General features: G+C 40.1%; 1 protein-coding gene across 2 annotated transcripts in view; it reads right to left on the bottom strand.

Annotated features, from left to right (window-relative positions):
- The window catches only part of LOC115209399 (Hermansky-Pudlak syndrome 3 protein), a 66,812-nt gene that overhangs the window by 22,561 nt on the left and 31,607 nt on the right, over positions 1-12,644 (bottom strand). For both annotated transcript variants that reach the window (XM_029777792.2, XM_029777793.2), the window contains 5 exons: positions 9,849-10,021; positions 9,620-9,725; positions 8,471-8,557; positions 3,088-3,184; positions 1,689-1,758 (listed from right to left, as the gene is read on the bottom strand). In XM_029777792.2, the coding sequence (XP_029633652.1) occupies positions 1,689-1,758; positions 3,088-3,184; positions 8,471-8,557; positions 9,620-9,725; positions 9,849-10,021 (533 nt within the window). The remainder of the gene's footprint in view (positions 1-1,688; positions 1,759-3,087; positions 3,185-8,470; positions 8,558-9,619; positions 9,726-9,848; positions 10,022-12,644) is intronic.

The raw sequence follows: 12,644 nt of genomic DNA, 5'->3' as shown, positions 1-12,644 counted from the left end.
TAGGGTAATCCAGGGTAAACCCCACACAAAAGTCCTGGATTACTCTGTCATCCCCAAGGAATGGGGAAGTACCGTCTTCTGGTTTCCTTCTTCCTATTTAGAAAAACATTCTCAGAGTCAGTCCATTTGGTTTCACCAGTCTTGCTACTCTCAGCAGGAGGCAGCACCTCCCTCTTTACCATCACCCCACTCTTCAAATGAGGGCTTGGCCAGACAGGAAAGTGCCTGTCTTCAAAGCTTGCAGACATGTCCACCACACAGCCTCTTTCGCTTCAGCCACTCAGCAGAGAAAGACCTGCCTGGTTTCTCTGCTGAAGGAAGCGGATGCATTGATCTTCATTCTGCTAAAGGCAACTGAATCTGTCTGACATGAGACAGCAGCTGCTCCAGACAAGACCACCCCTCTCTAATAATGCACAGACACAGAAGGACTGCATGCAGGATGGTTTCATCTCCCTCCATGGGTAGGTTCAGCTGTTGGCGCTTCTATGCCTAAAGAGTTTACTTGTCTCAAACAGGCAGTTCACAGCCCCTTAAGGCGCTGCCATGGAGTAAAGGAAGTCCTTACTATTATAACAAGTAAGTCCCACCGTATAACTAACAAGTGTTTCTTTGTTAACATACTGAGCTGAACTTCTCTTTCTGAGAAGCAAGGAAAGGACAAGAAAACCATTTTCTTGTTCCTTAAAACTCCTCTAAGATATTTCATCTTCTTTGACTTACAGGTGATCTTTTATTCTCCATCTACAGACCCCCACCCACCCCACCAATCAATTTTTTACCTGAGCCATTTCTCATCAACGACATGGCAACAGAAGAATTAACAGTGCCAAGAATATTATAATTTACCTGAAAATAATCTAAACTCAACACATTTTCTTTTTTTTACTTTTAGTAGAAATTTCATTTACCGTTATTTCATTATTATTGTTATTATTATTAATATCTACTTGTGAAGACCCGTTGAGGCAAGTGAGGATCAGAATGGAAAGTGATCAATGGAAATTGTAGATGTGTTACCAGTGCCGGTGGCATGTAAGAGAACCTTCCGTTTCGCGACCGTTGCCAGCACCGCCCCGTTTCGTGTCTGTTGCCAGCCCTGCCTGGCCCTTGTGCCGGTGGCACATAAAAAGCACCATCCGTTCGTGGCCGTTTGCCAGCTCTGTCTGGCACCTGTGCGGGTGGCACGTAAAAAGCACCCACTACACTCACGGAGTGGTTGGCGTTAGGAAGGGCATCCAGCCGTAGAAACACTGCCAGATTTGACTGGGCCTGATGAAGCCTTCTGGCTTCACAGACCCCAGTAGAACCGTCCAACCCATGCTAGCATGGAAAACGGACGCTAAACGACGATGATGATGATGATGATCGTTATTGTTGTTATCAATTGCATCCTTTCATGCCAGTAGTCACACTCTTCATCAATGGATGAGGCAAAAGATCTCCAATGCTAAACTGGCAGACAAAATGTTTAACAGCATTTCTCCACTGTCTTTGCATTCTGAGTTCAAATTCTACCCAGACCAATTTTGCCTTTCATTTTTCTAGGGGTCAATAAAAATAAGTACCAGTTGTGTACTGGGGTTGATTTTATCAACTTAGCCCTTCCCCCAAAATTTGAAACCATTACTATAATTATTATTATTTCTAGAAACCTATTTCCCTTTCGTTTATTGATTCCAACTTACCTTAGTTTGGATTTCTTTCCAAATTTCAAATCCCGCTTTTTAATGTCACCCATCAAGGCAAGAGTTTTTTCTGAAATAAAAGTCAGTGAAATCAGAACGGAATGTAAGCAGAAGGGTGTTGGACGGAGGGTGGGGGGGGAGAGTTTCAAACAACAAAAAAGATACATTACACTGTATGGATGGTGGGAATGCTCAGCCCCTAAAGAGAGGGATTGCTCAGTGCCTAAAACATTGAGCAATGAATATAAGTAGCAATCGTGATACCCACCATGAAGAAATGATCAAGCTCAGTAACAATCTATTAAGTAACAACAACCCCAAAAACATACTCTCCACTCCAATTATGAAATAAGAGAGGATGAAACCAATAAACTGTCAACAGTCCGTCTACCCTATGTGAAAGGCCTCTCCGAAAAGATACAAAAGATATGTGGCCCATATGACATCAGGACAGTATTCAAGAGCAGTACAATGCTTTGTAAATATCTCCTTTGAGTAAAACCACCAATCAAAGAGAATATGACCAAAGACTGACCAAAGACTGTGTATACTCCATCCCATGCAGCTGTGGTAGGATATACAAAAGCGAAACATGCTTCCCCCTCAAAATAAGGGTAGAGGAACATCGCAAAGCTGTGACATGAGGAGATATTGATAAATCAGGTATAGCTGATCATGTATGGGAAAATGGAGACCACCTACCCCCTGTGGGATGAAGTTAAAATAATAGACAGAGAACACCACTGGAAAATATGAAAACTAAAAGAGGCAGCACTTATATTAGGACACAACAACCTCCTAAGCAGACTGAGTGCAGATATGAACAGCATATGGGAACCGGTCTTAAGGAAGGATTGGAAAATATTAGATTTATAAGCCCTAAAATTCACTCCATATTTCATCTTCAGTAATTTCTAAGAAAGCCAGAATCCTGAAGAGATCAGTAAAGCAAACAAACTAGTTAAAACTAGGGGGGAGGGGGCATACATAAAAGATGAACCCCAACAACATCTATTGACACTTTTGTAATCATATTTCTGTTTTAATCTGCTGCTTTTTTTTTTTTAATTTTGAAAATAATGACAACATTAATTAATTTAAAATTCTGATGGAAGTTCTAATTTAGATCACTTTAAAACGGAAAATTTGTATCATGGGACCAGGGGCGGTGGTGGTGTGAGGGTGGTGGGGTGCTATCAAAAGGGTTAAATTATTTAAATAAACATAACAATAATATATCTAACCTTCAGTTTCTCTTTTAAGTTTCAAATTTGTTCATAGTTTGAGAAGATGTGTTGCCCTTTTGTGCACTTTTTAAGACAAAGGGATTGTTTATGCAAAGTAAGAACAAAATGAATGACAACAGGGGGCAGGATGTGTGGGGGGAGTGTTTACATACCAGGAGAGTAATTTTTCAATCTGGATAATAAGATGATACTGGAAACATCCTGAGCTGAACATTTGTAGAACACGGACAATATCAGATTGCTTTCGTCCTGGAAAATATAAAATATATATCATCATCATCATCATCATTATTATTATTATTATTATTATTATTGTTATTATTATTGTTATTATTATTATTATTATTATTATTATTATTATTGAGTGAGAGAGCAGTGCATGCCATCAAAGTGACACTGGGGTAAAATATACGAAACCCAGTATACTCATCATGACTACCCGTCTGATAAGGGCACACCAGGCACATGCAACACAACCATATGTGCACGACATGGTGATCTCATATCAAGATAAACAGCACATGACCTTGCAGGTGGGGCCCAGTTAGAATTTTCTTCAGGTTGAGTGGCCCATCCCACACAAAAGGTCCCTGAATAAGGGTTGTTTAAAGATATTGAAAGAACCACCCATGTTTCCAGAGGTGAATTATTCAAACCCCAAAGAATCCCTCTCATCACACGGCTATGATGCTCCCCCACTACTTCTGCTCGTGATCAGAGATGCACATATCGTCAGCCACTAAGGGACATTATTATTAAGGGGACAAGCTGACAGAATTGTTAGCCTGCTGGACAGAATGAAGCATTTTGCTCATCTTTATGTTCTGAATTCAAATCCTGCTGCCACAGTCATCTTTGCCTTTCATCCTTTCACGGCTAAATAGAATAAGAACCATTTGAGTAGCCCCTCCCCTCAAACTTTCAGGCCTATAGTAGAAAGGAATTTTGTTGTTGAGGCAGAGTCGGTAGCATGGCATGGATTAGTCTCATCCTTCCCAGAAACCAATTCCTTTATACAGCCTTGTTGAGATCTAAATATATTCTATGGCAAGAAGACCAAAATGATAATTCTTTCTAAGTTTTGGCACAAGGCCAGTAATTCTGAGGAGGAGGAGGAGGAGGAAGTCGGTTACATCGAACCTGGTACATGAGTGGTAGTGATTTTCACTGACCTCAGAAGGATGAAAAGCAGAGTGGAACTTGGTGGAGTTTGAACTCAGAACATGAAGCTGGAAGAAGTGCCACAAAGCATTTTGTCCAGAGCAGTGACCGTTCTGCCATCTCACTGCCCTGACAATAATAACAATAATAATAATAATAATAGTAATGAGTTCAAACTTTTATTGAACATATTACAACAAAATAATGAATCTTCATGCACAATTCATGTAATAATGAGACAAAGAGAGAGCGAGAGAGAGAGACAGACAGACAGAGATGAGAGAGACAGACAGACAGAGATGAGAGAGAGAGAGACAGACAGACAGACAGAGATGAGAGAGACAGACAGACAGAGATGAGAGAGAGAGAGACAGACAGACAGACAGAGATGAGAGAGACAGACAGATAGACAGACAGAGATGAGAGAGAGAGAGACAGACAGACAGACAGACAGACAGACAGACAGAGATGAGAGAGATGAGAGAGAGACAGACAGACAGACAGAGATAGAGAGAGACAGACAGACAGAGAGAGAGAGAGAGAGAGAGAGACAGATAGACAGAGATGAGAGAGACAGACAGACAGAGATGAGAGAGACAGACAGATAGACAGACAGAGATGAGAGAGAGACAGACAGACAGACAGACAGACAGACAGAGATGAGAGAGATGAGAGAGAGACAGACAGACAGACAGACAGAGATGAGAGAGAGAGACAGACAGACAGAGATGAGAGAGAGAGAGAGAGACAGACAGACAGAGATGAGAGAGACAGACAGATAGACAGACAGAGATGAGAGAGAGACAGACAGACAGACAGACAGACAGAGATGAGAGAGAAGACAGACAGACAGACAGAGAGAGAGAGACAGACAGACAGAGATGAGAGAGACAGACAGACAGAGATGAGAGAGACAGACAGACAGAGATGAGACAGACAGACAGACAGACAGACAGACAGACAGAGATGAGAGAGATGAGAGAGAGACAGACAGACAGACAAACAGAGATGAGAGAGAGAGAGAGACAGACAGAGATGAGAGAGAGAGAGAGAAACGAGAGAGATGAGAGAGAGAGGGGGGAGAAATGAGAGAGAGGGGGAGAGATGAGAGAGAGGGGGAGAGAGAGACCTATTTCATCTTGCAAACCTATAAACCTCAACGGTTTGCTTATTTCAAGTAACAAAGAACCTGATTTATTTATAACATTCAACCCAAAGAAGAGATGTCAGCTGGTTAAGTTACAATACTGTTCATCACGTGTGCGTGTGTGTGTGTGTGTGTGTGTGATGGCATTTGCGGAAGTGGGTGAGCCAGGAAGACACGGGATGGCATGGGATGATGTAGTGAAGCCCAATCTGAAGATGCTGGGCCTCACCGAGGAGATGAGAATGGACTGAGATGCCTGGTGCTAAAAAGACCCACCCACCTCAGCAAAACTAAGTTCTGGAAGCACTGTGCATTCCACCCACATTAATTCACACACCCACACACCACACCCCAATGAACCAAACTCCATCTTTCCTTCGTACCTCCTCCTCACTCCAGCAGCCCAAACACTTCTGTCATCTCTCCCTCTTGTCCTCCTCCTCCTGTTAACTGTATCATTGCTATTCCGTTGCTGTCCCCACCCTGACCAAATTCCCCCTTCCCTCCCTTCTCCCCGTTGAACTTTTGCAAACTCCCTACTTTCACACTCCCCTCCCCCACTGACTCTTGAGAGTATCCCCCCCACCTGACACAACATCTTTATCGCTCTGTCTCTCTCTCTCCTGCCTTCTGACAGGGGTCACCATGTATTTCCTCCACTGCAAGACACCTGTTTCTCTAACTTCACTTTACCTGGCACAAAGCCACCTCCCTCAATATTATTCCCCTCTCAGTTGAAGGATCTTTGTCTTGCAAGCTGCTTGGTGACCTCACCATTGTTGGTGCCACATAAAAGGCACCCAGTCCACTCTGTAAAGTGGTTGGTGTTAGGAAGGGCGGCACCCAGCCATAGAAACCATGCCAGGGCAGACATTGGAGTTTGGGACACTCCTCAACTTTACCAGTTCCTGTCAAAGTGTCCAACCCATGCTAGCATGGATGATGGATGTTAAATGATGATGATGATGATGGTTGATTCAAACAAGGAGTTACTTGAGACAAATTCTTATGACCCGATACTCTTCCTGTTACCAGCCTCACTTGGTTTCAACTGAGTTATATTTTTACTCCACAGTTCTTAGAAAGGGCAAAGTAACCAGACGTAATGTCAATGGGGAATGTCAACGTCATCACCACTTTACTCAACTGGTGACAAATCTGGAATAACAACATTCACAAACATTTGTGCACAACCGATTGGATTTTGTAGACTTGGAAGCTATCAGGTGAGAGCATTAGTGCTGCTGGCACAAAAAATGCAAGCTGTACACATGTTGAGTGGTTGGCATTAGGAAGGGCATCCAGTTGCAGAAACGATGTGAAAACAGGCATCGGAGTGCTCTGCAACCCTTGGGGACACTGGATCCTGTCAAACCATCCGGCATATGCTGGCATGGAACATGGGCATTAAATGATGATGATAAACATCATTGTTTTCCATGCTGGAATTAGGTTGGACAGTTTGACAGGATCTAGCAAACTTCATGGGTATCCTTTCCTCTATTCACCATCAATTATAGGGGCCTCCCTTTAGGCTGTTATTAGAAGACATCACTAGTGCTGGTGCCACTTGAAAAATAGAAAAGAAAAGGTACCCATTACATTCTGTAAAGTGGTTGGCATCAGGAACAATATCCAGGTCAAAGCAGGCATTAGAAGACAATACAATTCTGTGATTCTTCATATCATGTTGAACCCTCCGACCCATGCCAGCATAGAAAACAGACATCAAATGACAATGATGATATATTTTGTACTATTAGGATAACTATTACACTCAGTTGAAATGCACAAAAAATAAGTTTTTCATATTATGTATGAGTGCATCTGTAAAAAGATTCGAGAGAGGTCGTTGCCAGTATCGCCTGACTGGCCCCGTGCCGGTGGCACGTTAAAAGCACCCACTACATTCTCAGAGTGGTTGGCATTAGGAAGGGCATCCAGCTGTAGAAACTCTGCCAGATCAAGATTGGAGCCTGGTGCAGCCATCTGGTTTGCCAACCCTCAATCAAAATCGTCCAACCCATGCTAGCATGGAAAACGGACGTTAAACGGTGATGATGATGTACATGTGCATGCATGAATGCACACACACACACACACATACACACACACACACACACACACACACACACACATGAAGAAGTATGGCTGAAGGTCAACAACATCAATATATTGTCATGTGAATAGAAAAAAATGCTGAAAATTTAATATGTTAATTCCTCTGACTAATTGAAACTCATTCATTATATTTATGCCTCCTTCTCGTGGTGTAATTAACTGAGACACTAATTAACATGTCACATGATAACAAATAAACATTGCAACCAAATATAGACTAAGCAAGTCAAGTTGACATCTCCGTCGTAAATGGAAGGTCAATAATTTATTTATGACGGAATAAACACTGCTTTTGTGTTGCAAACAGAGCTGTGGTTTATTTCTTTAGAATTTGCTGACTTGTGGAAGGATATTTGGTAATTATGGCTTAAATTATTGATGATGGAGAGGGGACGGGGTGGGACGGGTGGCTGGAAGAGTGAATAGAAAGAGAATGGAGGGAAGGAAGGAGAGGGGGGATGGATAGGGAGGTTGATACAGACAAATGCATGTATGCAAATAGCTAGGTAGAAAGATAGACAGGTAAGATGATAGCTAGGTATAATTAGACCGTCGAAATATAAACTCATTTATTTGTTTCATAAAATTATAATTAATATATAATTGATTCCTATGAAGGTTAAATATTTCTACAATTAGGTTGGCATGACCTGAAAATAGAAATTCATTCTCAACCGATTTTCTCAATCAGTTGAGGATGAATTTCTATTTGAATACTTTGAATTTAATGAAGTTTCAATATTTACCAATCATATTCTTTGACCTGACCCCCACCTCCACTGTAACCGATTCCAGTTTTGGGGGGTGGGGATCCCATTGAACAGTCCATTTGATACTTTTCCTTCCCCAGATGTTATCGCAAAAGAAACCATAAAACCCTTCATGTAAACATGCTACGAAGAATACCAACAGACACACAGACAGATGTATTTTATCTTTTACTTGTTTCAGTCACTGGATCACTCACAAGGCTTTGGTCAGTCTGGGTTTAGAATAGAAGACACTTACCCAAGGTGCCATGCAGTGGGACTGACCCCAGAACTGTGTAGTTGGGAAGCAAACTGCTTACCACACAGCCACACCTATGTAAAAGAGATTATACTTACAGTGCTTAGATTTAAAGGTTCAGAATTTCCAAAAATCTTCCTTTTTAGATAATGGAGAAACCCTTTCCCATGTTTAAAGGAGATGCCCTGAAATATAAAATAAGAGAGATTAAACAGAGAAATAATAAACACTGCTGAAGCTTTGGATAATCTCGTAAGGGACTTCACTCAGGATTAAAGTTTCCTTTGACAAAAATGCTTCTTATCTGACTTGTACCTTTTGAAAGGCCATGCTGTCCCCTAATTGCCAGCTATGTTGAAACCAGACAGTTTGTAGCATATGACTGACTTTATCAAAGACATTTGATAGACATCCCACAGATCAAAGATGGTGGAACAATATCCTTCATTGATCAGAAATATGTCACATGACATTAGGAGAGAATTTTAAACTGCAACAGAGTCTGGATTTTTTGTAGAATCTAAATCTGCTGATGTCTCTTAGAACCAAAATGATGGAGTTAAGTGGAAACTTTGTGGTTATGGACAAAGTTTTGTTAAAAGAGAAATGTTTGTTCTTGTATTTGGAAAAATATGCATATTGTGCTGCAAAGAGAACCAAATTCAAAGTGTTTGCAGGAAAGTGTGGAATGTGTGAACCAAATTGAGTTCTGTCTGTGAAATGTCTGTGATTTACACAAGACAAGGACACTCTTCCTTCAATTTAAAATGTATAACATCAATTCAAATATACTTAAGTGTTTCTGAATTTTATCATTCAAATGGCGGTGCCCCAGCATGGCCACAGCTCATTAGCTGAAACTGGAAAAATCAAAATCAAATATTAAGAGGAAAGTTTGATATCTCAATAAAATCAATCACCTGTATTGAGTCATCAATTAGGTATCATTGATTCTTTATTCTATAAAAGACATAATGCAACATCATCATGTAATATAACCATTTATGTGAATTCTTTACCTCATACTGTATGTATTTACATATACCTGGTGATATTTATATTCCCATCTAACAATTTGAAACAAGGAGTAATTAAAGAGAGACTTTTGAAGAAGTTCCCTTACACACTTCGCAGTTACTAAAGAATGAAAACAAAGCCTTAATTCTATTGTCTTAAACTTAGGAAGCTAAAGTTCCACACTCAGTCAATTTATTTATGAAAACCTCTGCAACCCATTGCATACAGACCTGATCCTTTTCATTAATGTTCGAGGCTTTCTGTAAAGCATCTTTTAGAGTGATCCCAGCCATGTTGTAATATGGTAGACAAAGTTTCCAGTCTGAACAAGGGTGCCTGGTAAAATGAAAAGAGAACATTTCAATTTTGCTGCACAGAGAATAATTACATCTTTTATGTTAAGGCATCATTTAATCTCACATGAAATGAATAATTTAAATAGAAATATAATTAAACTACCAGGCATAGAAATCTCCGAGTTTCTGGCAGGATTCGGCAAATAAATTTTGATATTCTTCTAAATATTCGATCTCAGAGTCTACGACTGGACCCCTCAGAATCAGGTTGGCTTCTTGGAGCACATGAAGGTATGCTTCTTGAACGCTGTCTTGATATTTCGTAGAGAATACAATCTAAAAGAAATTTCAAAGAAAAAAGTCATTGGAACTTTCCTCAACAAAAAGAGAAGAGAAAGAATCTCCAAGAGGATTGCAGATCTTGTTTGGGATTAAATATCACAACTGTTAAAGGGAGTAAAAGAGAAATAAAATTTAAACCAGGTTTAATGAGGGATTGTTGTCCCCAGTTTTTACCTGGATAAATTTTACTTCAGTGGAATTGAAAAAATTAATTAAGGGAGATGATGTTCTGATGAAAAACAACAACAATCAGATCTTCATGTTTGAATTTGCCTGGATGTATTAAGAATGAACAGATATGTTATTGTTTGAACTCTCCCTGTTCTGTGTGTACCCCATCAATTATAATCTGTTGGCAGGCATCAGCAGATAATTTGGCTGCTGATTTTTATAAAGAAGAGGTCGGTAGATTCATTGGTCTGGAGGTATAGTTTAGACTGAGGAGACACACAAGAAGGTTGAAACAGAACAGTGTCTGAAAGTCCCCTGACATCGATGAATCACATGTGTTATCAATGCACATCATCTAAAGAGAAGAGACATTCTCTGACAACAAATCAGCATATTCCCACTTGAGTTTACCAGAATATTATGAGAATAAATAGGTGTTATTGTGAAAAATTATACAATTTCAGTTTTTATTATTATTGTCAAAATTAAAGATAAAAATGCATTGTCAATAAAAAAGGGAAATAATAATACTAATACTAAGGCAATTCTTTTCAGGATCACTAAAATCCATTTCCATCTTCACTTGACAGCAGCCAGAGATGAAGACAATATCAAACTATCGACATTGTAGAGAATATGTCGATATTGATGAGTTAATAACAAAACAATCACAGAATATAACTGATACATAAATCTCTCTGCATAATTTCTACATTAATCTATTTATTAAAAACCGTTCAGCTATTCTATAATTCTAAATAGTTCAACTGTTATCGTTAATCCATCATATTTTCAATAGCTTCCGTCACAAATCATATTGCGGATATTGAAGATAGTAATAAAAGTAATTAATTGTCAGAGTCACTGGATGCATTGCTCCACAGTATTTGCTCGGAGTTTCCAGGCTTTGAGTTCAAATTCTGCCAAGGTTCATTTTGCCTTCCAGCCTCTCTAGACCAAAAAAGAAAGAAAAAAAAAACTACCAATCTTGGATGATTGATTGGTGACACTGTTTAAGGATCATTTTTTTGGGGGGGGGTGGTTGTTGTTGTAATGGCTATGATGGCACTGGTGCCTGGTAGCCGAAGAGAGAGAGAGAGAGAGACTGCTATCATGTATGGCCATCTGCTAGTCTTCTACAAACAACTATGTTCAGGTGTGCACCTTGTTGGAAGGGGCAACATAAACCAATAGACCTCTTTGACTAATGTAGGACCCAGATAGTTCAAGATCGGTAGATATTGATGGGGACAATGACAAATTAAAACTAGAGATTTATCCTGACTTCTTGGTTAATTTTTCGCTGCAAATCTGATGCCATTTTGTGACCAATCGTGAAATTGCATTGGAAAGAGATTTAAGATCAAGAATTCTTTCAACCATTTCTATATCTATCTCTAATACCCTGACTAACCAAGGTTAGTCAGGGTATTTTGTACTTGGAGAATTTGCTTAATAAGGTGTGCTATATAATTAGGTTCACAAATGGTGGTAGCTAGTATGGTACCCATTTACAGCCAAACAGACTGGACCATTGAAAGAAGATGCTAAGGAAAACTGTCTTTCTTTATATTCAAAATACAAACCTTCAACTTTGAGTTGATTCTGCTGTGACTCAGTTCTCCTGTAATAATTATTTTAGAGGAATAAAACGATGCACTCACGCTCTCGTGAAGAGAGAGAGAGAGAGACTGAGAGGATTGTGAAAGAGGAAGGGAGAAAAAGTAAAATATTTGCCAAGAACTGGTCGAGTGTGAAGGCAATGAGAATGAGTTGATTGGAGAGAGAGAGAGGGTGATGATGAGATGCAGGATGGAAAGCAACAGCAGCGAGAGAGAGTGGAGAGGATGGAGGGGAATGAAGCTGGCCAGGGGTCAACTGTTTGATACGAATGGGGACAAGCTGAGGAAGCAGGTGGACGTATGAAGTTCTCATTGGTTTTGTATGGAAGCTCAGTTGTATGCAAATGTATAGGTGTGTATGAAACACCATACGTGAATGCCTGATAATAGCTGGGGGGGGGATAAAACATCGAAATGAAGTCATTGAGGGGGGGAAAAAAGGCAACACAACAAACCAAATAAAACTGATTTCACAAAGGAAAAAGCAAAGCTGAAGCCACAAAAATATGATCGTTTCATCACATTTATTAAGAAACATTAAAAGTGAATTAAAAATGGAATGTGATATTGTAAAGATGCCGAGTATGGAAGGCAGCACCAAACTTTGGCAAAGAGAGTTACACCAGCCCCTGAACAGGATGCCACTACACTGTTGCAAAGGTCCCACCCATTCCATCTAAATAAGGACCAGATACGGCAAATCAAAGGTCTACAGCTATGTAATGTCTGGCCAAAAACACCTGGAAAATCTCCATAAGGTGGGGAGAGATGATTCCAAGAAGCACCGTGACCTCCTGCACTCCAAGATCCCAGATGGACGTACA

The sequence above is a fragment of the Octopus sinensis genome, linkage group LG3 (genome assembly GCF_006345805.1).
Source record: "Octopus sinensis linkage group LG3, ASM634580v1, whole genome shotgun sequence".
NCBI classification, from domain to species: domain Eukaryota; kingdom Metazoa; phylum Mollusca; class Cephalopoda; order Octopoda; family Octopodidae; genus Octopus; species Octopus sinensis.
The sequence above is the reverse complement of the archived record's forward strand: the minus strand, read 5'-3'. Positions and strand labels throughout refer to the sequence as shown.